Source organism: Dipodomys merriami, unplaced genomic scaffold, assembly GCF_024711535.1.
Source record: "Dipodomys merriami isolate MVZ:Mamm:240054 unplaced genomic scaffold, mDipMer1.0.p SCAF_886, whole genome shotgun sequence".
NCBI classification, from domain to species: Eukaryota; Metazoa; Chordata; class Mammalia; order Rodentia; family Heteromyidae; genus Dipodomys; species Dipodomys merriami.
The window spans coordinates 120,670-147,196 of NW_027206497.1; the positions used below are offsets into that span (position 1 = coordinate 120,670).

Consider the following 26,527-nt stretch of genomic DNA (forward strand, 5'->3'; position numbering starts at 1 on the left):
TTGTCTTTCATTCAATGGCGGCACCATAAATTACTAAACCAATCCCTTAATGATCTAATCCTTTATTTTTAAATATATAAATGTTAAATGGAAGAATGCAGCAGTTGTTACATTTATTAATTGTGGTGGGGGTGGGGGTGGAGGTGTGCATGCAAACTGGTATTGGAGCTTCAACTCAGAGGCCAGGTCACTGTCCTTAGCTTTTTAGCTCTACCACTCGAGCTACACCTCTGCTTCTGGTTTTTGCTGGTTCATTGGAGATCAGAAGATTTTTCTGCCTGGGTTGGCTTTGAATCCAGATCCTCAGATCTCAGCCTCCTCAGTAGTTAAGATGACTCAGGCATGAGCCATGGGTGACTAGCCTTAGTAATCATTTTTACCTCAGTTTAGCCAAGTTGTGTGAAGTAAAATTGTGGATGTTGGGACATTTTAGATGAATAAAGCAAATTTCTATTGCTTTTCTTTCCCATCTGCTTTACTCCTATGATACAACAGTTCCATCTACATACATAGACACACTATATTCCAGAATCACTCCTCCTCCATCCTTCTCCTTCCCTGTCTCCCTCAGTTACAATCCTCTATAATCTAAATTCCACACGAATGAGAACATTTGAGATCTGGCTTTCTGAGCTTGGCTTTTCTCACTCAACATGATAATCTCCGGTTTCACCCATTCTCCTGCAAGTGACATGATCTTATATTTCTTTATGATTGAGTAATATTCCATAGTATGCACAGACTATATTTCCTTCATCATTTGTTGGGCCATAAAAGAAGTTAATCTGGCTAAGTTATAACATATGACATATAAAATGTCACGGGTGAAACTCCTTTGTACAATTGATTGATATACATTAAAAATGACAAGAAAACAAAAGACGTTCTGTTGGGAATCAGGTATCAGTAGGAGAGGGGAAGGGCCAATGGAGAGGGTAAATGAGGGGAAGTATGGCTGAAGAACTTTAAATGCATGTATGAAAATAGAATAATGAAACCTGATGGGGGTTTTGTTTTGTTTTTGTTGGTTGTGAGGCTTGAACTGAGGGCCTGGGTGCTGTCCCTGAGCTTTTTTGTTCAAGGCTAGTGCTCTACCACTTTGAGCCACAGCGCCACTTCTGGCTTTTAGGTGGTTAATTGGAGATAAGAATCACATGGATTTCCCACCCAGGCTGACTTCCAACCACGATCCTCAGATCTCAGCTTCCTGAGTAATTAGAATTATAGATGTGAGCCACCATCGCCCAGCTGATGAAGTTGTTTTAGGAAGGGGGGGGGGATGAGGTAGTGATGGCAGGGGTGAGTTTGGTGAGGTACTTCATGTGTGTATGGATATACTACAATGAAACCCCTCTGTACATCTAATTGATGTTAATTTTTTTTAATCTAAGAAAAAAAAACTTTTAATTCTTTCTTTATGCTCTTTCTGAGCAGATGGCAGAGGTGATGGTGGGTAGTCTGCAGTTTTCTCTCTGTCTGGAATTCTCTGTTCTCCAGTTAACTGAGGTGAGCAGGGATTTGGAATACCATTTCAGTTCCAAGAGCTGGTTTGTATTTGAGAGTCTGGAAGTCATGCTTTCTGATTTAGCAACAGTCATGCAAAACCATGAAGAAGTTCATATACTTTGGCTTAATAATTAAATCCCCCCACAAGTATACAAAAGGTATCTTTTGGCTGAGTGAAGATGTTCATTGTAGTTTTATTTTAACCACACAGGTGGAAAACAACCTGAAAGCCCATCAATTAAGTAGAAAGCTAGACAATCATTTCAAGTGATGTTGTGAAAGATTTTTCAAAAAATGTATTAGCATAGAGTCAGGCACTGTGGCTCATGTCTGTAGTCTTTAGGATTGCAGGTATGAGCCATTGGCATCCGGCTATAGCTTTCAAGACAAGTGCTCTACCACTTGGGCCATTCCAGAGCCCCTATCTTAGTCATTTTTAACCCTCTTTCCTGCTTCCCCTTTAAAAGTTATAGAGGGTTTCATTATAACTTCAATCAAATCCATTCCCCCACTCTCTCCTTCCCCCCTCCCTCCTTTCACTGGTTCTTTCTACTAGACCTCAACTTAAAATCATGTAGTTTTTAAGGTCTAGATTTTGTATGTATGTAAAAATATGTGTTACATGTCTTTCTGAGCTTGGCTTATGTCACTCAACATGATGGTCTCCAGTTACATCTATTTTCCTGTGAATAATATAATTTCAGTTTGCTTTATTGTGAATAATATTCCATGGTGTACATATGTCACATTAAAAAATTTATTTATCTACTTATGTTTGTGCTGGTTGTGGGTCTTGAACTCAGGGCCTGAGAGCTATACCTGAATTTTTGTGTTCTACTGCGTGAGCCATAGCTCCACTTTTGACTTTTTGCTCATTAATTGGAGATAAGAATCTCACAGACTTTCCTGCCTAGGCTAACTGCAAACTGCAATCCTCAGATCTCAGCCTCCTAATAGCTAGGATTGCAGGTGTGAACCACTGGTACCTGGCTTTTTATATATTTTTGAAATAGTATATGTTAATAGTATGAGGGAGTTCCCTTGTGATGGCCCCAAAGGTGCAAGTGTTCTTTGAGCAAGTTCACCCCTCTGTTGCATTCTCATTATCCCTACCACACTTCATAAGTTGTAGTGCATCTAGGCTGATTCCACAGCTTGGCTATTATGCTCAGGGCTGCTATGAACATGGATGTACAGGAATCCCTATTGTGTGTTGACTTATGTTCCTTCTGACATCTACCCGTGAGTGGTATAGAATGATCATATGGCAGTTCTATTTTCTGAGGAAACTCCATATTAATTTCCATAGTGGCTACACTAATTTACATTCCTGTCAACAGTGTATAAGGCTTCCTTTCTTTTCTTTTCCTGTTCCTCACCAGCATTTGTTGTTTTCTCTATGCTAGCCATTCCGACTGGGGTAAGGTGGACCTTAATGCCGCCTTCATTTGCTAGAATTTTTATTGACATAATAATAGTCAAAATATACTTCTACACATTGGGGGTGAGTGAGAAGCAGTTCACAAATTGGTGTACATAATATTAACCAGGTTTGACAAGGCAAAATTGATGTATAAAGATCGAAAATCCATGAGACAAGGTATTAGTTATGGTTACCTATGGGGGAATGTCCACTCCTATTTTCTTTTTTTCTTTCTTTTTTTTTTTTTTGTGTGTCGGTTGTGGGGCTTGAACTCTGGGCCTGGGCGTTGTCCCTCAGCTCTTCAGCTCAAGGCAAGCGCTCTACCACTTGAGCTACAGTGCCACTTCCGTTTTTCTGGTGGTTTATTGGAGATAGGAGTCTCACAGTCTCTCCTGCCCGGGCTGGCTTTGAACTGCGATCCTCAGATCTCAGCCTCCTGAGTAGCTAGGATTACAGGCGTGAGCCACCAGCGCCCGGCTCCACTCCTATTTTCATTGCTTTCTTATCTGTATTTTCTACAACTTCAAATTAATATGTATTCCTTTTTTTTAAAGTAGTATATGAACCTGTGATGTATTGCTTTTGTCGTATGAAAATTCCCTTCGAAAGGAAGTTAAGTCAGCAACCAAAGAATCCAGAACCCAAATCCAGAAAGCAGCTGGGGCAGTGCAAGCAGGAAAACAGACTTAAAATAAGCCTGAGCCCTTCCCGGGTCACTAATTGTCTAGCAGGAATAGCATCATCCAGGGACCTGTGAGTGATCAGGGCTAATAAGTGCTTTGCAAACAGTGGAATTTTTTTTCCCTGGGAGAGATAACCAGGAGAGCTGCGGAGGCATCTCAGGAATTTGAGAGTTAATTCAGTTTATGCTTGGGGGGTAAGGTAGTCAGCTGGAAAAGTGCTCCACTAAGCAGTCCCTGGAAGCAGTGAGTCATGAGACCAGCGGAGGTGGAGATTGGGTGGCACTGGCCATCCGGGAAGAAGAGGCAGAAGTGGGCAGGGGGATGGGCAATGGAGGCTGGGGAGGAAACACATGAAGGAGACAGTTCTGGTTAGCTGATGTTCCATGTGAGCGGGTCCTAGCCAAGGGCAGGGGCTACCCTCCACTACCACAGCCCAGGGGACTGGCATTACCTGGAAATAATTATCCATCTCAGACCCACTACAGCAGAATTTGTATTTTACAATGTCCCTGGGTAATGGCAGACACACTGAGGTATGAGGAGCACTGATTTAAGAGAAAGATCTATAATCTATTCTCTGTGACTCAAACTGATTAGGTTCATCTCTAGGTCCACAGGCATTTCTCAAGAAACTACTTGTACAGGTAGGTATTTTACAGGTGTTCCTGGCCTGTATTCCTTACCCTGGAGGGGTTCAGGGGACTCCCAGCGTGAGAATGGGTAGCCCTGCCTGGCCATATGCATCATGAGAATTTGCATTGTAAACCACAAACTCCTATGCAAAATCTGGATGGCCAAAGTGCTTCAGGTGTTTTCCTATTCTAGAATGTTCATATGTGCTTACCTTATATTAAGTAACTTCCCTCAATGCAATTCCCCCAGATAATATTCTGAAGTTTATTATAAATGTTGACACCAAAAAGAATAAAGGTCCCAAAGATCGGGGTAAGTTTTGGCACCAAATTGAATACAAATTTTTCAGAGTGGGAATTTGGAAATTGTGGATCTGGGTTTATTTTTGTTATTTGACTTTCCTTAAAGTTATATTATTTGAATAAAGTTAGAAACCCTGATGTAGTCTTCTTTCCAGCCCTTATTAACCTCAGATTTGCAGGAGCCATAAGATCTAGATCTCCTTTCAAACATAAAGCCAACCACATGCTTCCCATCCATAAAGTCATACTTCCTGAACACTCACAAGGAACTTCACTGCATTTTTCCATGCCCTGGAAGCTTGTAGAAGGTGGAACCTGATTATTTTTGTCTCTGTGTGTGTGGTACTAGGGTTTGAACTCAGGGCTTTGCACTTGCTAGGCAGGTGCTCTGTCACGTATCTAGTCCTTTTTGCTGTGGTTAGTTTTAAGGTCTCACTTTTTGACTGGGCCAGCCTAGACCATGGTCTTCCTATTTGCACTTCCTTTTGTAGTTGGGTTAACAGGTACATGCCACCACACCCAGATTTTCTACTTAGATGAGGTCTCATGAATTCTACCCAGTCTTGCCTAGAACTGAGATTGTCCTGATTGCAGCCTCCTGAATAACTAGGATTACAGGCATGAACCATTATGACCAGCTTAAATTTTCTTTTCTTTAGAAACAATTTATGTTGCCTTGAACTCCTGTGCTCAACTGAACCTCCTATCTAGCTTCCTCAATATTTTTGAGGCCTTTCTTATTTCTAAGTGCATAAATCCATGAATTGATGGTGTGTGTGTGCGCGCGCGCGCGCGCGTGCAAGGCCTTGAACTAGGACCTAGGCACTGTCCCTTAGCTATTTTGCTCAAGGCTGGCACTCTACCAGCTGAGCCACATTCTCTACTTCTGGCCTTTTGGTGGTTAATGGAGCTAAGAATCTCATGGTCTTTTTAGCTTGGGCTGGTTTCAAACCACAATCCTCAGATCTTAGCCTCCTGGGTAGATACGATTACAGGTGTGAGCCACCAGTGCCTGACTGGATGGATGCATTTTTAGCAACAATGTGACAATGCTGTATGTTTTGTTACCTGTGCTTTGCAGTTGTAGAGAGTAGTAGATAACATATCATATAGCTTCGTTTCAAAAATCTGCATGCCCAGCTGTGGTGGCACATGCCTATAATTCCTATCTATACTCAGGAGGCTGAAGCAGGAGGATTGAAAATTTGAGGCCAAGTTTGGATACCATCCTATCTTTTACACACACACACACACACACACACACACACACACACACACACACACACACACACACACACACACACACACACTACCACCACCACCACCAACAACAACAAAAATAGCTGCGATTTGAAATCAGGGCCTTGTACTTGTTGGGCAGGAACTCTACTACTTTAGGACATCTCCAGTCCTTTTCACATTCATTACTTTTTAAAAGGGTTTTTCATTTATGTCCAAGCCAGCATGGACCCAGATCCTATTTTTATTTCTCACATAGCTGAGATGATACGCAGGTGCCAACTGCCTAGCTTTATATTTATCCATGGAGTCTCGAACATTTTGCCTAGGCTGGTTTTGATCTGGGTTCCTCTGATCTCTGCAACCTCAATAGCTAGGATTACCAGTGTCACTGCTAGCCTAGTATTTTTTTTAAATGAGGTCTTATAGATCAGGCTGACCTGGAACTAGAGAACCTCTTGTCTCAGTTCCCCAAGTGCTGGGATTACAAGTTTATGTCACCATGCTCAGCTGCAATGAGTGTTCTTTTGAAGACAATGTTGTTTTGATGCAGGGAGATGGAACCTAGTGCTTTACACAGGCAAGTGCTCTTGAGCCAGACCCCAATACCCATCCCCCTGTGTCTTGTTTTTTAGGTAAGAGTGATGTTGAGATAGGGCTCTGTAACTGCCTGGACAGGCCTTTAACTCATAATCTACCTGTCTCCAAAGTAGTGTGCCACTTGTTCACCTTGGAGATAGTTATTAAAGAGCAGCTTAAGTTGAGTGCAGTGGCAGACGCTGTGGATGAGGCAAAGACTAGGGAAGATTACAGGCTCACACTTGTAATCTTAGTTTCTCAGAGGCTGAGATTTGAGGATCATGTGGGTCGAAGCTAGCCAGGCAGGACAGTTCATGAGGCTCTTATTTCCAATTAGCCACTAAAAAGCTGAAAGGAGCTCAAATGGTAGAGTGCCAGTCTTGAGGGGAAAAAAAAGCCAAGTGTGAGTGCGAGGTCCTGGGTTCAAGCCTCAGTATTGGCACCAAAATAGAAAACAAAAAGAAAAAAGGAATTAGTCTCCAAGATCCAAAAACAATGTCATGGTGTATGGAATTCTTTTTTTTTTTTTTTTTTTTTTTTTGTCAGTCGTGGGGCTTAAACTCTGGGCCTGGGCGCTGTCTCTCAGCTCTTCAGCTCAAGGCAAGAGCTCTACCACTTGAGCTACAGCGCCACTTCTGGTTTTCTGGTGGGTTACTGGAGATAGGAGTCTCACGGTCTTTCCTGCCTGGGCTGGCTTTGAACCTCGATCCTCAGATCTCAGCCTCCTGAGTAGCTAGGATTACAGGCTTGAGCCACCAGCGCCCGGCTAGTGTATGGAATTCTAAGACAAATATAAAAGCTGTGTGACATCAGGCACAAAGGGGTAGAGGAAATGTTCCAGATCTGAATCAGATTTAAATCTCAGTTCTTCCTCTCCCTCTTTACCTCTTCTCTTTCTACGTGGGTGATAAGGAAGAGTGTAGGTCTCTGGGCCTCAACTACCTTGTCTATGAAATAACTGGAGATTGTCAGGAGGATCATGTTTGGCTCTCTGTAGGTGTTCAAGGAAATAACTTTCTCTCCCATCTCATGAATATCATAACTTACAGAATCAAATGACTAGTGGGTTAGAACACAGGATGTAAGAGGAATGGAAAAAGGATTATATACATTTATTGTGGAAAAGAGCATCGAGTCTGGACAAGAGAAAATAAATGATGACAGCTACCAGTGACACCTGTCAGCACCTACTCATTCACGTCAGCACCTACTTGCTTGCCCAATATTTGATTCAGTCTGTCTGGTCCTCACAGCAGGCCACAGGCAGTGAGCTACACTGAGGAAATAATATTGCATAATTTTCCCGAGTCACTCAGCTACATAGAACTGTGGAGCTTCGAACTCGGGCCAGACACAGCACTAGCTTAAGCACAGATTTTATTCCCAGTATGGGAGGCAGCCTGGGGAGGGGTGAAGGGACAGGGCCACGGCTGTCAGCCACTGCTATCAGGGACAGGCATGGCCAGAAAAGACAAAGGCAAACTCTTTGGCTGGTATTCATCAAGAAGGGAAGAGCACAGGACTCTTGTCTTTATTGTGGGTCTCATCTGAATGCAGGAACAACTCCATTTTCCCTAGAAGAAAATGGGCTTTGAGCAGAAAAATCCTAGTGAGAATTTAAGGCCCTGAGTTAACCCTGGTAGAGGGGGGGTAGGAAGGGGGGGTAATGAGAAGAGAGAGAAGAGAGAGGACAGGGGCTGGGAAGGTGGCTCCGTTGTAGTGTGCTTGCCTTGCATGCATGAGGCCCTGGGTTCGATTCCTCAACATCACATAAGCAGAAAAAGCCAGAAGTAGCACTGTGGCTCAAGTGGTAGAGCACTGGCCTTGAGCTGAAGAGCTAAGGGACAGTGTAGTGTCCAGGCCCAGAGTTCAGGCCCCATGAAAAAAAAGAAGGGGGGGGAGGGAGGGAGGGAGGGAGGGAGGGAGGGAGAGAGAGAGAGAGAGAGAGAGAGAGAGAGAACAAGAGAAAGAAAAGGGAAAAAGAAACAGGGTTCTGAGACCTAAGGACCCTGGCCTCCTCACTGAAGGGCACTTGATCCTCCAAATTCTCCTCTATGTCCTGCATTGCAGAGATGCTGCCTTTGCCTCAGGCTGGCCACTCCCAAGAATTTATATTTTTGTGTGTATATTTATACACATACCTATACATATATTTGATGTAAAACCACATAAAAATATTCAAATTGAAAGTTAAAGTTTCTCAGCCTCATTTCTGAACCTCTGGGTCTCTGGTCTCTTATTCATGGAACAGGTGTGACAACTTAGGGCTCTGGGCAGTGTCCCAGAGCTGGCCGTGGAGCTCAGGGCTCCTTTGCAAGCACCCAGGGAGTGGGGAGACAGGCGGGGTTTTCCCTTCTCCCTCCCTTCCTAATGTAGCTGAGCAGCAATGGCTGGAGCTCCTGTGTCTGTGTCCATGTGTACTTTCTCTCTGGAGCAGCACTGTCCTGTTTTATCTCCATCACTTCTCAGGCATTGGAAGCATACTTTCTGTCCCTGCTGGCTTTCCCTTTGGTGAAGCCAGGGAGAGGCCAGCTCACTGACAACTCATATTTTATTCTCACAGACAGAGGCCTACCACAACCATACTTCCAGCTCATCATAATGGGATACTCAGTTGAAGACGAGTCCCAAAAGCTCACTGGATTTAACTCAGAGAAATTATTTTCGTCCCTTTTTCTAAATCTGATTTTGAACCATGGGACTTAAATTGACTCTGAACAGGGATCCACCTTCTTTTTTTCTTTTCTTTTCTTTTTTCTTTTTTTTTTTTTGCCAGTTCTGGAACTTTAACTTAGGGCCTAGGCACTGTCCCTGAGCTTCTTTTGCTCAAGGCTAGCACCCTACCACTTGAGCCACAGTACCACTTCTGGCTTTTTCTGTTTACACAGTACTAAGGAATTGAACTCAGGGCTTCATGCATGCTAGGCAAGCACTCTACCACTAAGCCACATTCCCAGCCCACTGATCTACCTTCTCAGTGACCTAAGAAAGAGCCCAAGCCCTTCATTCCACTCCCCTGAGATAATGTGGGAAACAAAAGCCACACAGAGGAAAGAGGGCCACAGTTTGCTATTGTCCAGTGAGTGTCTCTTGGCTTTAGAATGCTGCCACATCCTGCAGTTCAAGTGCCTGGCCATGGCTCATTTTGAGTAGGTGAATTCCTCTGTGGAAGCTTGCACATAACAAGAAGCTGGTATCACCAACAGCCATGGAGGTCAGAGGTCCCGATCCATCCAGAGACAAGGTGAAAAGGCATGCTGAGGGAGTAAGGGGCACCAGCAGGTTAGGCCAAGAGCACCATCCAGTCACGTAATGTTTAACCATTCCCAAAGGAACAGCATCATCAGGGAACTGTATCAATGGACAACATCATAGCATACACTTACACATGCCTAGACAGGCCAGGCCACTATACACCTGATCATTGTACATGTGGCCTGGCAGTGGCTGAAATGCCATGCAGCATGCGACTATACATGAGACATGATGTCCTCACGAGCACTGCAGGAATAGAGCATGTGCTATGGCTATCTCAGCCAGGAGAAAGCCCCACTGCTTCCACACAATGGAGAAATCTAACTTGTAGAGAATGGCATCAAGCTAAACAGGATCTTTGCCACCAAGAAGTATGTTCTTGCATAACTGGGGCCAGAAGTTCTGTACAAGAGTACAGAAGTCCAAGGGCAACCCAGGCAAAAAGTTAGTGAGACTCAATCTCAATCAATAAGCTAGACGCAAAATTGTATGCCCATGAGAAGCATAAACAGGAGGACTACAGTTCAGCCCTAGACAAAAACAAAAACAAAAAAACAAAAACCCTACCTGAAAAGCAAAAGAAGCTGGGGGTAGAATTCAAAAAGAGCTCAAGTGGTAGAGAGCCTGTCTAGCAGGTGCAAAGCCCTAAGTTCAAACCCCAATACCACCAAAAAAGAAAGTGGCAATTCTTGTACCCTTTTCTATTTTGGTGGGGGGGGAAATGATGGTTCTGGGGTTGAATTCAGGGACTGGGCATTGTCCCTGAGCTTCTTTTGCTCAAGGCTCACAATCTACCACTTGATCACAGCATCACTTCCTGGTTTTTCTGAGTTTATTAGAGATAAGAGTCTTTTGTGCCCTGGCTGGCTTTGAACCATAATCCTCAGCCTCCAGAGTAGCTAGAATTGTAGGCATGAGCACCCAGCTACTTCCTGTCTTTTGAGAAGCAATGACAGCAGACTCCTTACCTCCGGTATCTTGGTTCCAAATCTTCACCTTGGAGTCATGGGATGAGGTAGCAACTACGGGCATCAGGGTCGATTTTCTTGGTAGAAAGACGCAGGATGCAACTGTCTGGAAATGCCCTTTATACTCGCATATTCTGTTTCTTGTCTGCCTCAAGTCCCACAGCTGCAAAGAAATGACATTGACCAGCTCATGCAAAAGTAATGACGTTAAGCAGTTCATGCACACATGCTCCTCTATTTCATACCTGCTTTATCCAGCAACATGCATCCTCCCACAGCCCACCTGTTTCTCCAGCTGCCTACTCAGACAGCTATGCAAACTCTCTACCTTTGGCTAGCATATCACCTGTTCATTGGCCCAGTGACCCCATATGATGTCTTACTGTGGCTTCACAGCCTTCACCCCCAAAGCCGTTGCTGCAGGAGATGCATTTGTATCCATCCATGCTGACTTCACAGTGGGTCTGAATGTGCTGCTTTGTGGGAAACATATGAGCTACCTGCAGGCCCCGACTGTCCCACAATCTGAAATAAATGAGGGCAGGAAATGGCTTTTTAGTAAGCCTGACTGAGACTCACCAGTAATATCCTGCTAACATGAAAGTCAGAATGGAATGTCTGGATCTACCTGAACACAGCAGCACAAACCAGATTGAACACTACAACTCCGAGGCTGACAGTAAATAACAAATGAATGACATCTGAGTTCTTTCAACTTTGAGATCACTTCATAGAAATTTGGACCATGGGTTTGATTTTACAAGTTAATGTGGTCCTTTGGGATGTTGCCTTCAGTGTCCAAGAGGCTCTTTGTGTGATTGAACGTGTAAAAATATACTCATTGTGAGATAGCATCATCAGTCCAAAATCAGATATGGGCCTTGGCCTGCTTTGACCATGGAGCCCACAGAAGAGGGATTTGCCTCTTGTCTCATTCTTACACTTTTATAGAAGCTGTTCCAAATGCTGATTTTTAGTCATACTCTCCACACTAAGAATTACTGACCCCTGTTGTGGATATGAACCCTGATTCTTGAGGATGGAGGCTGAGGCTGGATGGCTGAGAAATGCAGGAGCCATGCAGGCATAATAAAGGTAGTCAGGCAGCCTTAGAGGAGAGATGTGCAGACAACTGATCGATCCTGAGATCAATGTGGACACATAACACGATGGGAACTATCTCAAAACAATCCAGAACGTGGGCCTTTTTCTAACCTACTTTCCTGGCATCTAGTATGGACCCAGAAGACCATGGGGCTAAACCAGAGGCCAAGCACTAGTGAGGGTTAGGGGGTGGGAGGCTCTGGAAAGTCCATGGCACAAGGAGAAGCAGAGTGCATGCAGTCATGAGAGCATGGGAGCCACAAACCTTCACCAGAAACATCTCTACTGCTGCTCAGTAGCCCACCTGAGGGTTTTGTCTTCGGAGCTCTGAAGTATGTAGGGCTCGCTGGGGACCCAGCACAAATGGGTGACCTGGAAAAAGCCAGACCTTTAGCACCTCTCCACACCAATTTGTCCTCTGCATCATCTGGTGAACGGCACTAAGCATCATCTCTTCCCCCTTCCTCACAGATTCTAAACCAGTAAATTTAACTTCCTGGTGTCTTGCTAGTTAGCAGCAGCAGTAGTAGCAGCTGGGCCAGCTCTATGCTCTTAAAGGCATGTGAGCCTTCAAGGTTGGCCTTTTGGTGTGTGACCCCAGGAAGTGGCGAGTGGCTGGTGACAGATTCTGTCTGAAACTAGGGCTGGTGGTGAGATCAGATGTTCAGTGCTTGCCTACTATGTGCCAGGCTCTGACCCTTGTCCCCAGCACCACAAAAGAAAAAACGAAAAAACGATACAAACACATGATTTGATGTCAGCTCTGACTGATCTGGCTGTGCAATTTATACTAGTCTGTTGCCAGAAAACAACTGGCCTTCAAAACCAGAGCCACTTATACACCCAGCAAAAGTAATGCTCATTTCCACATGATGTTCCATGGAGAGGGGCCACCTTATATGCTACCCTGTACATGTCATCTGGGAGCTCCTGAAAGACAAGGAGCTGTCCTTCATCACTAATCTTGGTTCCTAGTACAACATCCCTAGCTAGCTAGCCCCTAGAAAGGATTCCACAGCAAGAATGGAATACTTGTATTTCAAGGATGAATAAAGAATGGGCCACCAGTGGCTCATGCCTGTAATCCTAGCTACTTAGAAGGCTGAGGATCTGAGGATCAACGTTCAAAGCCAGCTCAGGTAGGAAAATCTGTGAGACTCTTATCTCCAATTAATCACCAAAGCCAGAAGTAGACTATGGCTCAAGTGACAGAGCACAAGCCTTGAGTAAAAGCTAAGGGACAGTGCCCAGGCCCTGAGTTTAAACAAACAAACAAACAAAACAGAATGAATGCATAGCATTTCAGATTCCAGTATCATCCAATGAGATCATTCTCTAGAGCAGAAGACTCAAGAGCCCATCTAAGCCAACAATACTGAGAGGCCAGGGCCTCACAGGAAGTTCATGGGACTAAAACTGGGACGTGAGTCTGAAGCCTGACTGAACATCCCTTGACCTATTTCCCAGGCCAGGACCCCCACCCCACGCTGCTAACCACAGAAGCCAGGGCCTGAACACGTACCAGGTTCCTGGAGACAGATGCCCTCTCCACACACTGTCCGGTCCCCACGTCCCACAGCAGCAAGGTGTTGTCTCGTGAGCCAGTACACAGCTGTGATGAGTCTTTGGGAGCAAAGGTGAGAAGACGGCCCGTGAGAGGGTACTAGCTGGGGAGCTCGGGGTGTACCGGAGTAGTAGGAAGAGAGATGTTTTGTTTACCTGGGCTCACAGCCAATCCGGTGACCACCATGGCATGGCCACTTAGTTGCTGCGTTGGCTGTGAGGTGCCATGCAGGTCCCACATCATGACCATCCTGTCTCGAGAGGCGCTGAAGAACTGGGTGGATTTGGGAATGATGGCTACCTGCTCAGGAGACAAGTAAAAATGGAAATAGCCTGGGTGCTCACGGTTCTGTGAAATCACATCACTACTATCCCTCCCATTTTTTTAAGTATAATACCTAAATTTGCAATAGGAATGGAAAGTGCACCATTCTGTGTTATAGACCCCTCCCATCCCTCCATGTCCTCTACCACCTCCTCAGACTGCCTCCACACCAGGCTCTCTCCTTCTCTGTGTTCTAAGTGGAGCACAGTGTGGCACACGGAGCACACGGCTCTGCTGTATTCCTCTCATCAATTACTTTATGTCGCAATCACTTTCATTGCACCTGGTTTTCAAAGAGGCAGTTTCTATTTATACGTGTGTGCGTGTGTGTGTGTGTGTGTGTGTGTGTGTGTGTGTGTGTGTGTGTGTGTGTGTGTGTGTGTGTGTGTGTGTGTGTGTGTGTGTAATGAAAGTTACCATTTTAAGCATTCTAAGTTACAATTCAGGGCTATTAAGTGCATTCTCAGTGTTATACAACTATCACCATCACACATTTCTACACCTTTCTCACTATAGCCAGAACTCTCTTATATCCTCCTCTTCCTGGCCTGTTACTACTACTTCATTCTATTTTCTCTCTCAGCTGGGCTATTAGCACCTCAGGAAAGGGGTGATACAGTATTTGTCCTCTCCTGCCTGGCTTCACTCACTAAGCATAGTGCTCTCTGCACTTACCACATAGTAATAGGTACTGAAATTTCCCTCCCTCCCTCCCTCCTTTCCTACTTTCCTTCCCTCCCTCCTTCCTTCCCTCCCTCCTTCCTTCCTTCCTTCCTTCTTCCCTCCCTCCCTCTCTTCCTTTCCGTCCCCCTCCCTCTCTTCATTTCTTGCTTGCTTTTATTCTCCTCCCTTCCTTTTTGTTTTATTCATTTATTCATTTGCAGTGCTAGGGACTGAGGCTAGAGTCTCACACATGCTAGCAGGCATTCTACCACTGAGATACCTCAATTTCATTCTACACCCAGAGTGTCATTGCTTTTCTGAGGCGGAATAATATTCCACTGTGTGCATAGATTTCCACACTTCATTTTTGTTTGATGCCATGCTCCACTCTTTCTGGAGTCAGGCAGAAAGTTTCACAGTTTGCCTCGACACTGAGTGTTTAGTCATTCTTGTATCTGCTATCTATCTCTATTCAGTTCCAGATCCCATCAGAATAGTCGTTTGACAATTACCTTGGTGACATCGCGTTCATGTCCTTTGAACCTCTTCACCACATTTCCCGTTTTCCAATTATAGGCCACAACAGTCTGCAGGAGTCAGGAAAACGGTTTAGTCCTCCATTTTCTATTAAGGCTACTATACTGCACTTTCTTTTAGTTTTTTTAGTTGTTGTTTTTGGCCAATCATGGGGCTTGAACTCAGGACCTGGTTTGCTGTTGATGAGCTCTTTTCTTCAAGGCTACCATTCTACCACTTTGAGCCACACCTCCACTCCCTGTTTTCAGGTGGCTAATTGGAGATAAGAGTCTCATGGGGACTTTAAACTGTGATCCTTAGATCTCAGCCTCCTGAGTAGCTAGGATTACAAGCATGAGCCACTGGTAACCAGCTTACTATTTAAACTTTTTTTTTTTTGTCGGTCATGGAGCCTGAACTCTGGGCCTGGGCACTGTCCCTCAGCTCTTCAACTCAAGGCTAGCACTCTATCACTTGAGCCACAGTGCCACTTCCGGTTTTTTCTGCTTATGTGGTGCTGAGGAATCAAACCCAGGGCCTCATGCATGCGAGGCAAACACTCTACTACTGAGCCACCTTCCCAGCCCTATTTAAACTATTTTTAAACGTACAGTTCAATACTGTCAAGAATATTCACATGACTATGGAACAAATTATCTCTTTAATTTGAAAAACTTCAACATAATCTCATCTACCAAAGAGAATCACTGTCAAAATTTCTCTCTCCATTCTTTTTCTAGTGGTGTACTTTAATATTTTACTGTAAGCATTTCTCTGATTTTAAAGCATTTTCTGCAGTGTCCACAGTGTCCTGTTGCACTTGACATAATATCAGTTTCTTATGACTTAGATGATATAAATGTTAAGACAAACTGTATCAACTAAGTTATAATACATAAATGTATCCTGATTTGATGTGTTCAGAGTTTGAAAGTTAGAACAAGCAAAATACAGTACGCAAGCTATAGATTTCTAAAACACTACTGAAATGTATGATTCACTTCAAAAGCAATGAGCATATCTGTTACCAATATCCTAGCAGCAAGCACTGGCTAGATCCTAATATGAAGGGGTGAAAGTGATCAGATTCAAAATGACCCTGGGAGGCAAGTCCAAAACCTACAAGGGAAGAATCATGGTATAACACCAATGTAGACGCTGGCAAAAGAGAAGAGACTAGAAAGTGCCTTTTGCCAACAACTCATATGTCTGCATGTTGTCATAAAAATAGCTTAGTTGGAATAATGCCTGTGGTTATAAAAAGCATACAGGTGGCCTGGAACAGAGTTAAGGCTCTTTTTTTAATTTAATTTAATTTAATTTGTGAACATACTATACAGAGGGGTTACAATTACATGGGCAGGATAATGCGTACATTTCTTACCAAGCATTGCACCCTCCTCCTTTGGTTTACCCTTCACATCCCTTCCCAGCCTTCCCCCTCCCCCCAAGAGTTAAGGCTCTTATGTATGTTCTCTCATTTAATTAATCCTTACAGGGGCCATAAGAGATTGGGGTTATGATCCTCATGGAACAGACACTGAAACTAAAGTTCAAAAAATGTGAAGTTTAGAGGCTGGGAAAGTGGCTCAGTAGTAGAGTGCTTGCCTTGAATGCATGAGGCCCTGGGTTCAATTCCTTAGTACCACAGAAAAAGCCAGAAGTGGCACTGTGGCTCAAGTGGTAGAGCTCTAGCCTTGAGCTGAAGAGCTGAGGGACAGTGCCCAGGCCCAGAGTTCAAGCCCCACAATTGACAAAAAATAAATTAAAAAAAATAAATTTAAAAAATGTAAAGTTGAGGCTGGGAGTGGTAGTGTGCTTGCCTAGTGTACATGAAGCCCTGGGTTCGATTTCTCAGTACCACGTAAACAGAAAAGGCTTTCCTCTCAAAGCATCTTTCCTTCCTGTAGTGAGTTGGCTTCTTGGGGACACAGCAAAGCTCACCTTATCTTTTCCCCCAGAGACACAAAGGTCTGAGTTCAGAGCAGCGACCACAGAGACAGCATCCATATGAGCAGGGCTATACTCTTGAAAAGTTCTACTTTGTATTCTCTCTTCTATAATCCCATCAGACCTGCTGCAGAGAGGACAGAAAATGAGAAGCCCAAGGTCTGAAAGTGGACACAGCAACAAGGGACAGAGGAGGGTGGTGGTGGTAGCAATTCAGGGAAGTCTGGGGAAGGGGGAGGGGTGGAGAGGAAAAAGAGTAAAGAGACATGACAACTTTGTCATATTATTCATTCTGAAAATGGCCAGTGAGTAACTAAAATCTGATCAAAGGGAATCCTGGATCAGGTACAGTGGCTCACACCTACAGTCCCAGCTACTTGGAAGGATCACAGTTCAGGTCAGCCCAGGCAAAAAAGTCATTGAGACTCCTCCTTAACCAATAAAGCCCAGTGTACATACTTGTCACCTTAGCTATCTGGGAAGTGTAAACAGAAAAATCACAGTCCAGAATGGTCCAGGCAAAAGCACAAGACCCTATTCAAAATAAAAATGGCTAGAAGTGTGGAGAGAGTGTGATAGTGCCTACCTACCAAGACCAAAGCCCTGAATCCAAATCCTCATACTATAAAAAAAATTAAAAAAGAAAAAAAGGAAGAGAGAACTCCCCAAGAGTCTTTACTCATTCTAGAAACAAATCCCAAAGCTGCAGGGCCCCTGCATGTGCTGGGTAGACACTAGCTAAGAAGCAGACACTATTTCCTATGCACAAGGGAAGCAGACCAAGCTACTGGGGGAAGGGAAGGTCATTAACAGTGGCTCTGCACATTCTCTTCCTTTAGTAGAGGGTTTTTGTTTTGTTTGTTTCTTTGTTTGCTTGTTGAGACAGGATCTCCCTACGAGGTCTAGGCTACATTATACAAACTCATTATGTAAGAGAATGTGAATGGGGCTTGGTAAGAGTTAGTTGCCCAGGCAGCATTGCTGTACCTGTACTTGTAAGTGCTGTGTTTGAGTTTGCTCTGCAGTTTCCCCATCACAACACCGAGTGTACCCGGAACCTTCTGAGGAGCTTGTTTCAGTTGGCATCTGAGTAGCAGCATTCCTTGTAGTTGCCAGAATTTCTGTTCCCTGTTTAGTAAAGAGAAGAAAGCATATTGTAAAATTTATTAGGCACAGCATGGTAGTATGGTTAGGTTAAATCTTTAAAAAAAAATTATTTCTGGCAGCACTGTCAATTGACAGTGCTTGTGCTTGCTAGGCAAGACCTCTTTCAATTGAGCCAAGGCTCCGGTCCTTTCTTACTTTAGCTATTTTTCAGATAGGGTCTCATGCTTTTTGTCAAGGCCAGACCTTGGACAGGCCACGGATAGGAGAATCACAATCCAGTATTGATCTCCAGGCAAAATTGCAAAATCCTACCCGAAAAAGCAACTAGGTTCTTACTTGTTAAGTTTCACTTGAGAAATGCCCCCAGACCCTTTTTTTTGTTTGTTTCAGTTATTTTTTTCAGGTAGGATCTTTTTTTTTTTTTTTTTTTTTTTGGGTCCGGTTGTGGGGCCTGAACTCTGGGCCTGGGCACTGTCCCTCAGCTCTTCAGCTCAAGGCTAGCACTCTACCACTTGAGCCACAGCGCCACTTCCGGCTTTTTCCTTTTTGCTTATGTGGTGCTGAGGAATCGAACCCAGGGCCTCATGCATGCAAGGCAAGCGCTCTACCACTGAGCCACCTTCCCAGCCCTCAGGTAGGATCTTGCAATACAAAAATAAGAAAGAAAGAAAAGAAAGAGGGGTAAGGGTTCCTGAGACTTTTAGAGAGTCTGCAAGATCTCTTTTTTCTTTTTCTTTTTTTTGTGCTAGACCTGGGGCTTGAACTCAGGTCCTGGGCACTGCTTCTGAGTTTTGTTGCTCAAGGCTAGTACTAGACCACTTGAGCTATAACTCTACTTCTGTCTTTTTTTGGTGCTTAATTTAGGAGATGAGAGTCTCACAGACTCTCCTACCCGGGATGACGTTGAACCATGATCCAAGGATCTCAGCCTCCTGAGTAGCTAGGATTATAGGCATGAGCCATGGGCACCTCACTCTTACTTTCTTTTATACTTCAACACAAGCAACATATGGTAGTAGACGGAATGTAGAAGCAGATAAGAAAAAAACTTGTGTTCCATTTCAGCCAAACATGAAAGGGATTTGCAAAAACATAATACCATTCTTTCTAACTGATCTAGCAATTAATAACTTGGTGATACATATCTAAATACAAATTGTCTTCCAATTTACTTATATTGGCTCCATCAACAAACAAGGCTAGAACTAAAAGGAAGAAAGAATGATTCTGAGATATTCTCCATTAACTCAGGAAACACCTTCTAAGCATGTAACAAGTTGTTGGTTCACTAAGAATGGTGATACACCAAGAAGAGACATTTGCTGGCACTGAAGAATCTGTTTAGGGAAAATCTTAGCTACTGAAGGTCCTGTGTTATCCAGAAGGACTGAGGAGACAAGTGGAATGCCCAGCCACTACTTCTGGAGGTCTGCTTAAAGAAGCTCAGAGAGATAAATGTCTTTGAGTTTTGACCAGCCTGGCTCCAAGAACTGTCTACTATGAGAACACAGGGAAAACTCATCACGCAGACATATCATTCACACCACTACCATTGAAAAATGGGGTTTCCCAGAAGTGCAGCTTACATTTTGAGAACTTGCCAGGACTGACATCCTTGACAGGGGTAGGGGACCTGAACAAAAACACAATGCGGTGGGCAAGGATACAGGCTGTGGCACAACAGCCGGAGCTCTGGGCCCAGCACTGCCTCATTTTTGTCTCATCCTTGAGCGGCTCCAGTCCCCACCCTGGGCCTCAGCCTTCCTGTCTAACACAGCAAGACACTAACATGATTTTTAGTAGATTCTGTCATTATTTATCTTTGTACCTCAAGTGGCTCTCAGAAGAAGAGAATCTCAAAGCCTTCTAGTCCAGATGTTCCAGGAGTCTTTGTCAGATATGCTCAAATTTCAGGGTTACTTCCAGAAAGCTTGGGGTGAGTGTTGTTTGTAGCTAGACAGAGAGTTTCTGCCAGCTTAATCCATCAAAATTGTCACACCAAACAGACTCAAGACAGAGGCTGTCCATGAATCTAGGTCACTGGCAACTGCTCCATAAGTGGATTGGCTGGGCTTACGACTGATTGTATTCTTAGCTGCTATCTTCAGAAAGCTATATTGCCCAGGTTAAGGGTACTCATGGGAGAGTTTAAGGAAAAGGAAACTTTAGAACTACTTACCCCCAAGTTAGTACGATCTTCTTAGTGAGCTGCTGTGTTCAATCTGTAATGTTTATCCTTTGGAAAATAGTTCAGGCAGCCACTTCCTAATCTCTGTAATTAGTGAAAAGATGTTTACATTAATCTCTTCCCTGGTTAAGCACGTGTGTGCCCTGAAGAGATTCAAGAGATAAATCTTTGTTTTTATATACCCAGTCTGTGTTTAACTGAAAAGATGGTTTTCCCACTCAAAGATAGAAAAAATTTACAACATTCCTAGATTGTAATTTTCATATTTCTACTAGTAAAAATAGTGTTCATTATACATCTTTCTTTTGTGATACTAGGGTTTGAACTTAGGGTCTTATGTAGGCCATCTACCGTGTGAGTCATTCCCCCAGCCTGTTTTTGCTTTCATTAGTTTCTAATAGAGTCTTACTTTTAGGCTAGATTAGACCACAATCCTATTTTTGCTTTTAACACAGCTTTTTATTAGTTGAGTTGAGAGACTTCAAACTTTCCTCCCAGGTTGACTTTGAACCACAATCCTCCCAATCTCAGATTTTCAAGTAGCAAGGATTACAGTTGTGAGGCAGTCAGTGCTCCTGGCTGTTTGTTAAATATACAAAATAGGAGCTCTTGCAAATTAAACACCTTGATCTTGCTCAAATTATAGTACTTCTGTTCATCAAGAATCTGCTGTGTTAGGAGGTGAGATGGAGGTGTAAAACATTGTAGAGATGTATCAGAATGTCACAATAAGTGCCCCTCTACCACTCATAAAACAAAGGTATGATTAAAAAAAATAAAAAAGAATCTAGGCAGGTGCCAGTGGCTCACACCTGTAATCTTAGCTACTCAGGAGGCTGAGATCTGAGGACTGTAGTTCTGACAATTGGAGATTCTTATCTCCAAATAATCACCAGAAAACAGAAAGAGCTATGGCTCAAAGTGGTTGAGCACTAGCTGAGTGGAAAAAAACTCAGGAACAGTTCCCAGGCTAAGTTCAGGCCCCATGACCACTACTAACAACAATCTGCAGTGTTAGCTGCTTACTTCAGAGTTTACTGCTTTTGTCTTTTGTTGTTGTTGGTTGTCAGTTATGGGGCTTGAACTCTGGGTGTGGGCACTGTCCCTCAGCTCTTCAGCTCACGGCTAGCGATCTACCACTTGAGCCACAGCAGCACTTCCGGTTTTCTGAGTAGGTTATTGGAAATAAGAGTCTCACAGACTTTCTTGCCTGGGCTGGCTTTGAAGCGCAATCTTCAGATCTCAGCCTCCTGTGTAGATAGGATTACAGGCATGAACCACCAGCACCGGCTTGCTTCTGTCTTAAATAAGTATGAATCACAGAACTTGAGGTGGAAATTTTTTTTCCATATTATCACATATAAACTCTTCATTTAAAGGTGTGGAGAACACACGAACATTATTTGATCAAAATTAGAACTAGGTAGATCTCTTGATTTCTAGCACAGAGTCTCCCATTATAAACATCTAAACACAACAATTTTATTCCATTTTTAACATCTCTTAGGGTCCAATTAATTCTAATAATTGATTGCCTGTACAGTTTATTTTGAAAATCAAAAGTAGCACAGATTAATGAGAATAACATTTGAATAAAAGAGAAATAACCAACCCTTAGGATTGGAGGCACGGTTCAGTTGATAGAGCACTAGCCAATGAATGAAAGCATAAGGGATTGAGTTCAAGTCCCAGACTCAAGCCGAAATAAAAAACAGAGAGGGAGAATAACATTTGCCAAAGTGCATTATTATCTGAATTTGGGCTAAGTCTAAATTACAGTTTTCCTGTGGCCTTTGGCAAGTTGCTGAGCCTTTTAAATTTTCAGCTTCATAAGTGCAAAATGTGATAACTCTGTTGCTAGCTCTGTGAACGTTAAAAATAGTACTTAAAGTATGGGTTCAAACTTATAATCCTAGCTACTTGGGAGATAGAGATCCTTATTTGAGGGTCATTATTTGAGTAAAGACTGGGCAAAAATGGACAAGAGTGCATTCCAACCAATGGTTGGGCATGGTGGTGTATGCCTGTCACTACATGGAAAACACAAATGGGAGGATCTTGGTCCAGGCTGCCCTGAGCATGGGGTGAAATTCTATCTCAAAGATGCTAAACTCAGGCTGGGAAGGTGGCTCAGTGGTAGAGTATTTGTCTTGCATGCATGAGACCCTGGGTTCGATTCTTCACCACATAAGCAGAAAAAACCAGAAGTGGTGCTGTGGCTCAAGTGGTAGAGCACTAGCCTTGAGCTGAAGAGCTGAAGGACAGTGCCTAGGCCCAGAGTTCAGGCCCCATGACTCCCTTCCTCACCCCCACATAGATGTTAAACTCAAAAAGGACTGACGGAGTGTCTGAGGTGGTGGAATACCTGCCTAGTAAACTCAAAGCCCTAAGTTCAAAATCCAGTGCTGTCAAAAAAAAAAAAAAAAAAAAAAAAAAAAAAAAAAAAAGCACTTGCTGGGTGCTGGTGGCACATGCCTATAATCCTAGCTATTCAGGAGGCTGAGATCTGAGAATCACAGTTCAAAGCCAGCTAGGGAAGGAAAATCTGTGAGACTCTTATCTCCAATAAGCTACCAGAAAATCAGAAGTGACACTGTGGATCAAGTAGTAGAGCGCTTGCCTTGAGCTAAAGAGCTGAGGAACAGCATTCAGGCTCAGCCGTTCAAACCTCACAACCAAAATCAAAAACAAAAAACACTTAAGTCAGAAACTCCTCTAAGTGCTTTGTATTTATTCATTTAATCTTCCTAAGCCTCTAAAACAATCACCATAACCATTTAGTAGATGAAAACAGTAAAGCACAGAGATGAAATAACTCCCTTATGTAAGTCACACTGAGAATAAGCCATAGAGCTGAAACTTGAATCCCACCATTACTCCAAATCCTACTCTTGGCCATAAGGCATTGAACCTCTACAAAAGCTAGTGATAAAAGTTCAACCTACAAACTGTTGATAATCTATGATAGTTATGAGTCCACTATGGTGATACATTACTGTTATCACCAGCACAGGGGAGGCTGAGCCTAAAGAATCAAGAGTTCAAGCCCAGCTTGGGCTACATAGCACGTTTCAAGCCAGTCTGAGCTACATAGTAGCTCAAAAACAAAACATGCTGGTTACTGGTGGCTCACACCTGTAATCCTAGCTACTCAAGAGGCTGAGATCTGAGGATTCAAAGCCAGCCTGGACAAGAAAGTCTGTTAAGATGCTTATCTCCAATCAACCACCAAAAGAGAGAGGCGGGAGTGGTAGAGCTGTGGCTGAAGGGGTAGAGTGCTATCCTTGAGCAGAAAAAGCTCAGGAACAATACGAAGGCCTTGAATTCAAACTCCAGGACTGGCACATACACACACACACACACACACACACACACACACACACACACACACTCACACACACACACTGACATTGTTTATTAGTGTAATTACAAGACTAACAGTAATAACACAATACAGCAAATTCATGCGTATTAATACTGTCTTACTACATATATATATATATATATAAACATACAATATATACAGAGAGCATGTACAAATGAATACACAAGTCTAGAGGATGTTAAAATGAAGCTCCTTATATTCTTAGAGTGGTGAATCACACTAAGGCTAAGAATTCATTATGTTATACAGCAAGGCAATTTAAAATCTGGTTAATGTCTCTGCTCTTATTATGAGTAGACTAAAAAATGAAAACAGTATTTCATTATTTTTCATTGTTTATATTATGACTGTGCTTGAGAGGAAGGATAATGTCTTATTCACTTTTGTGTCAGTGTTCTGAGCATAGCCTGGAAGAATGGATAGGGGACAACTAGCTGTTGAATGGATGAACAGCATTCTAAAAATGAAGAATTAGTAGAAAGCTTTTTAAGGACCAGACATAATGGTCTTTTTGTTTCTTTTATTTTTCTTTTTGCTGTTTTGAGACAGAATTTCACTGTGTTGTTCAAGATGGCCTCAAAGACGGATGCTGGTGGCTCACGCCTGTAATCCTAGCTACTCAGGAGGCTGAGATCTGAGGAACGCTGTTCAAACCTAGCCCCGGCAGGAAAGTCTGTGAGACTTGTATCTCCAATTAACCACCAGAAAAACTGAAAGTGGTGCTGTGGCTCAAAGTGGTTGAGTGCTAGCCTTGAGCAAAAGAGTGCCCAGGCCCTGAGTTCAAGCCGCAGGACTGGCAAAAAAAAAAAAACAAAAAAAACAGAGATAGAAACAGAGAGCCTCAAAATGGCAATCCTCCTACCTTAGTCTTCTGAGTGCTGGGACTACAGGTATGTACCACAACACTCAACTACAATGGTCTTGGTTTATTTTTCTTGGGGGGGGGGGGTAGTCCTGGGTCTTGAATTTGTGACCTGAGCACTGTAATCTGAGCTTTTTTTTTTTTTTTTTTTTTGCTCAAAGCTGGTGCTCTACCACTTGAGACACGGATTCACTCCAGCTTTTTGCTGGCTAATTGAAAATGAGTCTCACAGACTTTTCCTGCCAAAGGTGGCTCTGAACTATGATCCTCGGATCTTAAGCTCCTGAGTAACTAGAATCACAGGTGTCCCACTTTACAACGGCCTTTTGAAACTATCCAACAACATTCCTGCGGGCTCAGTCACCCTATCTCATTTCAGAGTTCAGCCCTGAAAGGCTTGAGAGACTTCCTTTCAGGATGTCCATGTTTGTTCTAGATGAACCCCAGCACCTATTTCTGTCAAAATTTGCTTTCCAAAGACCCTGACGTAACACCACGGGTTACGACGAGTTACTCTGTACATAAGCTCAGAGAACTCTTTGAACCTTCCACAGTGATATTCCTTGATACACATATCCAACCTTCATGTTCCGTGACAAAAAAAAAAAAAAAAAAAATGGAACCCAAAGAGTCGTGACTTGTGTTAAGGGTTGTGACAGAAGCAGAGCTGGGTGGACAGGAACGTTATTTCCCGGGTCCTTTTCCTGCCAGCGCTCGTTTCCCATCCTCTCTTCCCAAGTCATTCTCTGCACCCCTCTAGCCTACCGTCTCGGAGATCAAGACAACCAAGCCCATGCTCAGACAGACACAACCGCGCGGGCAGAGAGACGCACGCGGGAGGCCGTCGGGGCCCACATGGGGTTAAGAGGGACCCCGGCCCGGAGGACGGGAGAGCCGAAGCCCGCAGTCACGCACGGTCCCCGGAGCTGGGGGCCGCCTGTGTGCAGGTGTCCCCTTGTGGCTCTTCAGATCTGAACCGCGTCCCGCCCCGTCCGCGATTCGCCCTGCAGCCGCTGTGTGCAAGCACGGGGGGGGGGGGGGGGGGGGCCGGCCTCGCCCCGGCCCGCGCCCCGCGCCCCGCCAGCAGCCCCCAGCCCGGCGACACGCTCGGAACCCCCCCCTGCCGCGACTAGGTGAGCCCCCAACTCCCCGTCGCTCCCCTTTCTGCCACCTCCGGCTCCGTACCCACCGGTGGGCTGGCAGGGATGATGCCGAGGCCCGCGGGGACGCGAAGCTGGCATCCGCAGCCTCCACGGCCGGCCCAACCTCCCGCCCCCCAGCAACCAGGCGCGCGTTGCTAGGGCGGGAGTCCCCGCAAAAAGGCTCCGGGCGCCTCCCAAGGGCTCAGAACTTAGGTTCCGGACCGCTTCCCGGAAGTCTCCCAAGGACCGGGAACCGAAAGCACCTGGCGACCCGTTCTTACTGTAAAAGTGGCAGTGCGCAGGATTGTGCCTCCGGCTAATTTACATAACCCGAGCAAAGCAGGGCCTCTGAAAGAGCCACTGACAAAGCGCGTAACAAGCCCCAACTTTGAACTCATCACTTACCAAAAGAAGGTGTTGCCTTATTTGCCCCAGATCTTTCTCTTGGACACTTCCTCAGCACCCCACTCTCCTATTTTTTCTTTTTTCCAACAAACTGTGACAGCCTGGTGTTGTGGCAAGAAATTGTGCGCATCTTTTGAGCTCATCCAAGTGGGAAGATAAACTAACAGTAACTATAAGTTTGGGCAACTCCAGTTGCATCGCTTCCAGACTAGAGTCTACTCCTCTCGACTCTGATGCACACAGCATGAGGCTGGTTGGGGGTCTGATCATTTAATAGGGGCTTATTGAAAAAAAGTTGTGTTTTTTTTTTCAATAGCTAAGGACAGGTAGCTCACACCTGTCCTCGTAACTACTCAGAAGGCTGAGATCTGAGAATCTCAGTTCGAAGCCAGCCCAAGCAGGAAAAGTCCAAGAAATTCTTGTCTCCAATTAACCAGAAAAAAAAAAAAAAAAGCTAGAAATGGTGCTGTGGCTCAAGTGGTAAAGGACCAGCCTTGGGCAAAAAAAAGCTAAGGCACAGTGACCAGGCCCTGAGTTCAAGCCCCATGTTGGCACATACATAAAAAGGAAATTGAATGAGTGAATGAATAGGTTCCTAACCAACATTTCTTTCACACTATGATAGAGGGCCCCCCTTCAATAGGTAGATCTCCCAGTAGAAGGGATTTGTAAAATCTCTGACAGTTGGGTGACTATGGGCAGTGGGTTTGACCAGAGAAGTTTTGTCTT

General features: G+C 44.2%; 1 protein-coding gene across 4 annotated transcripts; it reads right to left on the reverse strand.

Moving 5' to 3' along the window:
• Positions 1 to 7,462: 7,462 nt before the first annotated feature.
• On the reverse strand, positions 7,463 to 25,523 carry LOC138820440 (WD repeat-containing protein 31). Of its 4 annotated transcripts, none has more exons than XM_070012071.1 (11): positions 25,441 to 25,523; positions 19,996 to 20,088; positions 17,697 to 17,837; positions 16,704 to 16,833; positions 14,756 to 14,830; positions 13,412 to 13,556; positions 13,215 to 13,315; positions 11,997 to 12,064; positions 10,972 to 11,113; positions 10,589 to 10,751; positions 7,463 to 9,622 (listed from the first exon to the last, which is right to left on the reverse strand). In XM_070012071.1, exons 3-11 carry the CDS (start codon positions 17,807 to 17,809, stop codon positions 9,462 to 9,464), a joined length of 1,098 nt encoding a protein of 365 aa, XP_069868172.1. In that variant the 5' UTR covers positions 17,810 to 17,837; positions 19,996 to 20,088; positions 25,441 to 25,523; the 3' UTR covers positions 7,463 to 9,461. The 4 variants fall into 4 exon arrangements, with proteins under 4 accessions (XP_069868172.1, XP_069868170.1, XP_069868171.1 ...); XM_070012069.1 differs by having other exon boundaries at positions 16,704 to 16,836; XM_070012070.1 differs by lacking the exon at positions 25,441 to 25,523 and adding an exon at positions 21,031 to 21,113 and having other exon boundaries at positions 16,704 to 16,836.
• Positions 25,524 to 26,527: the final 1,004 nt, after the last annotated feature.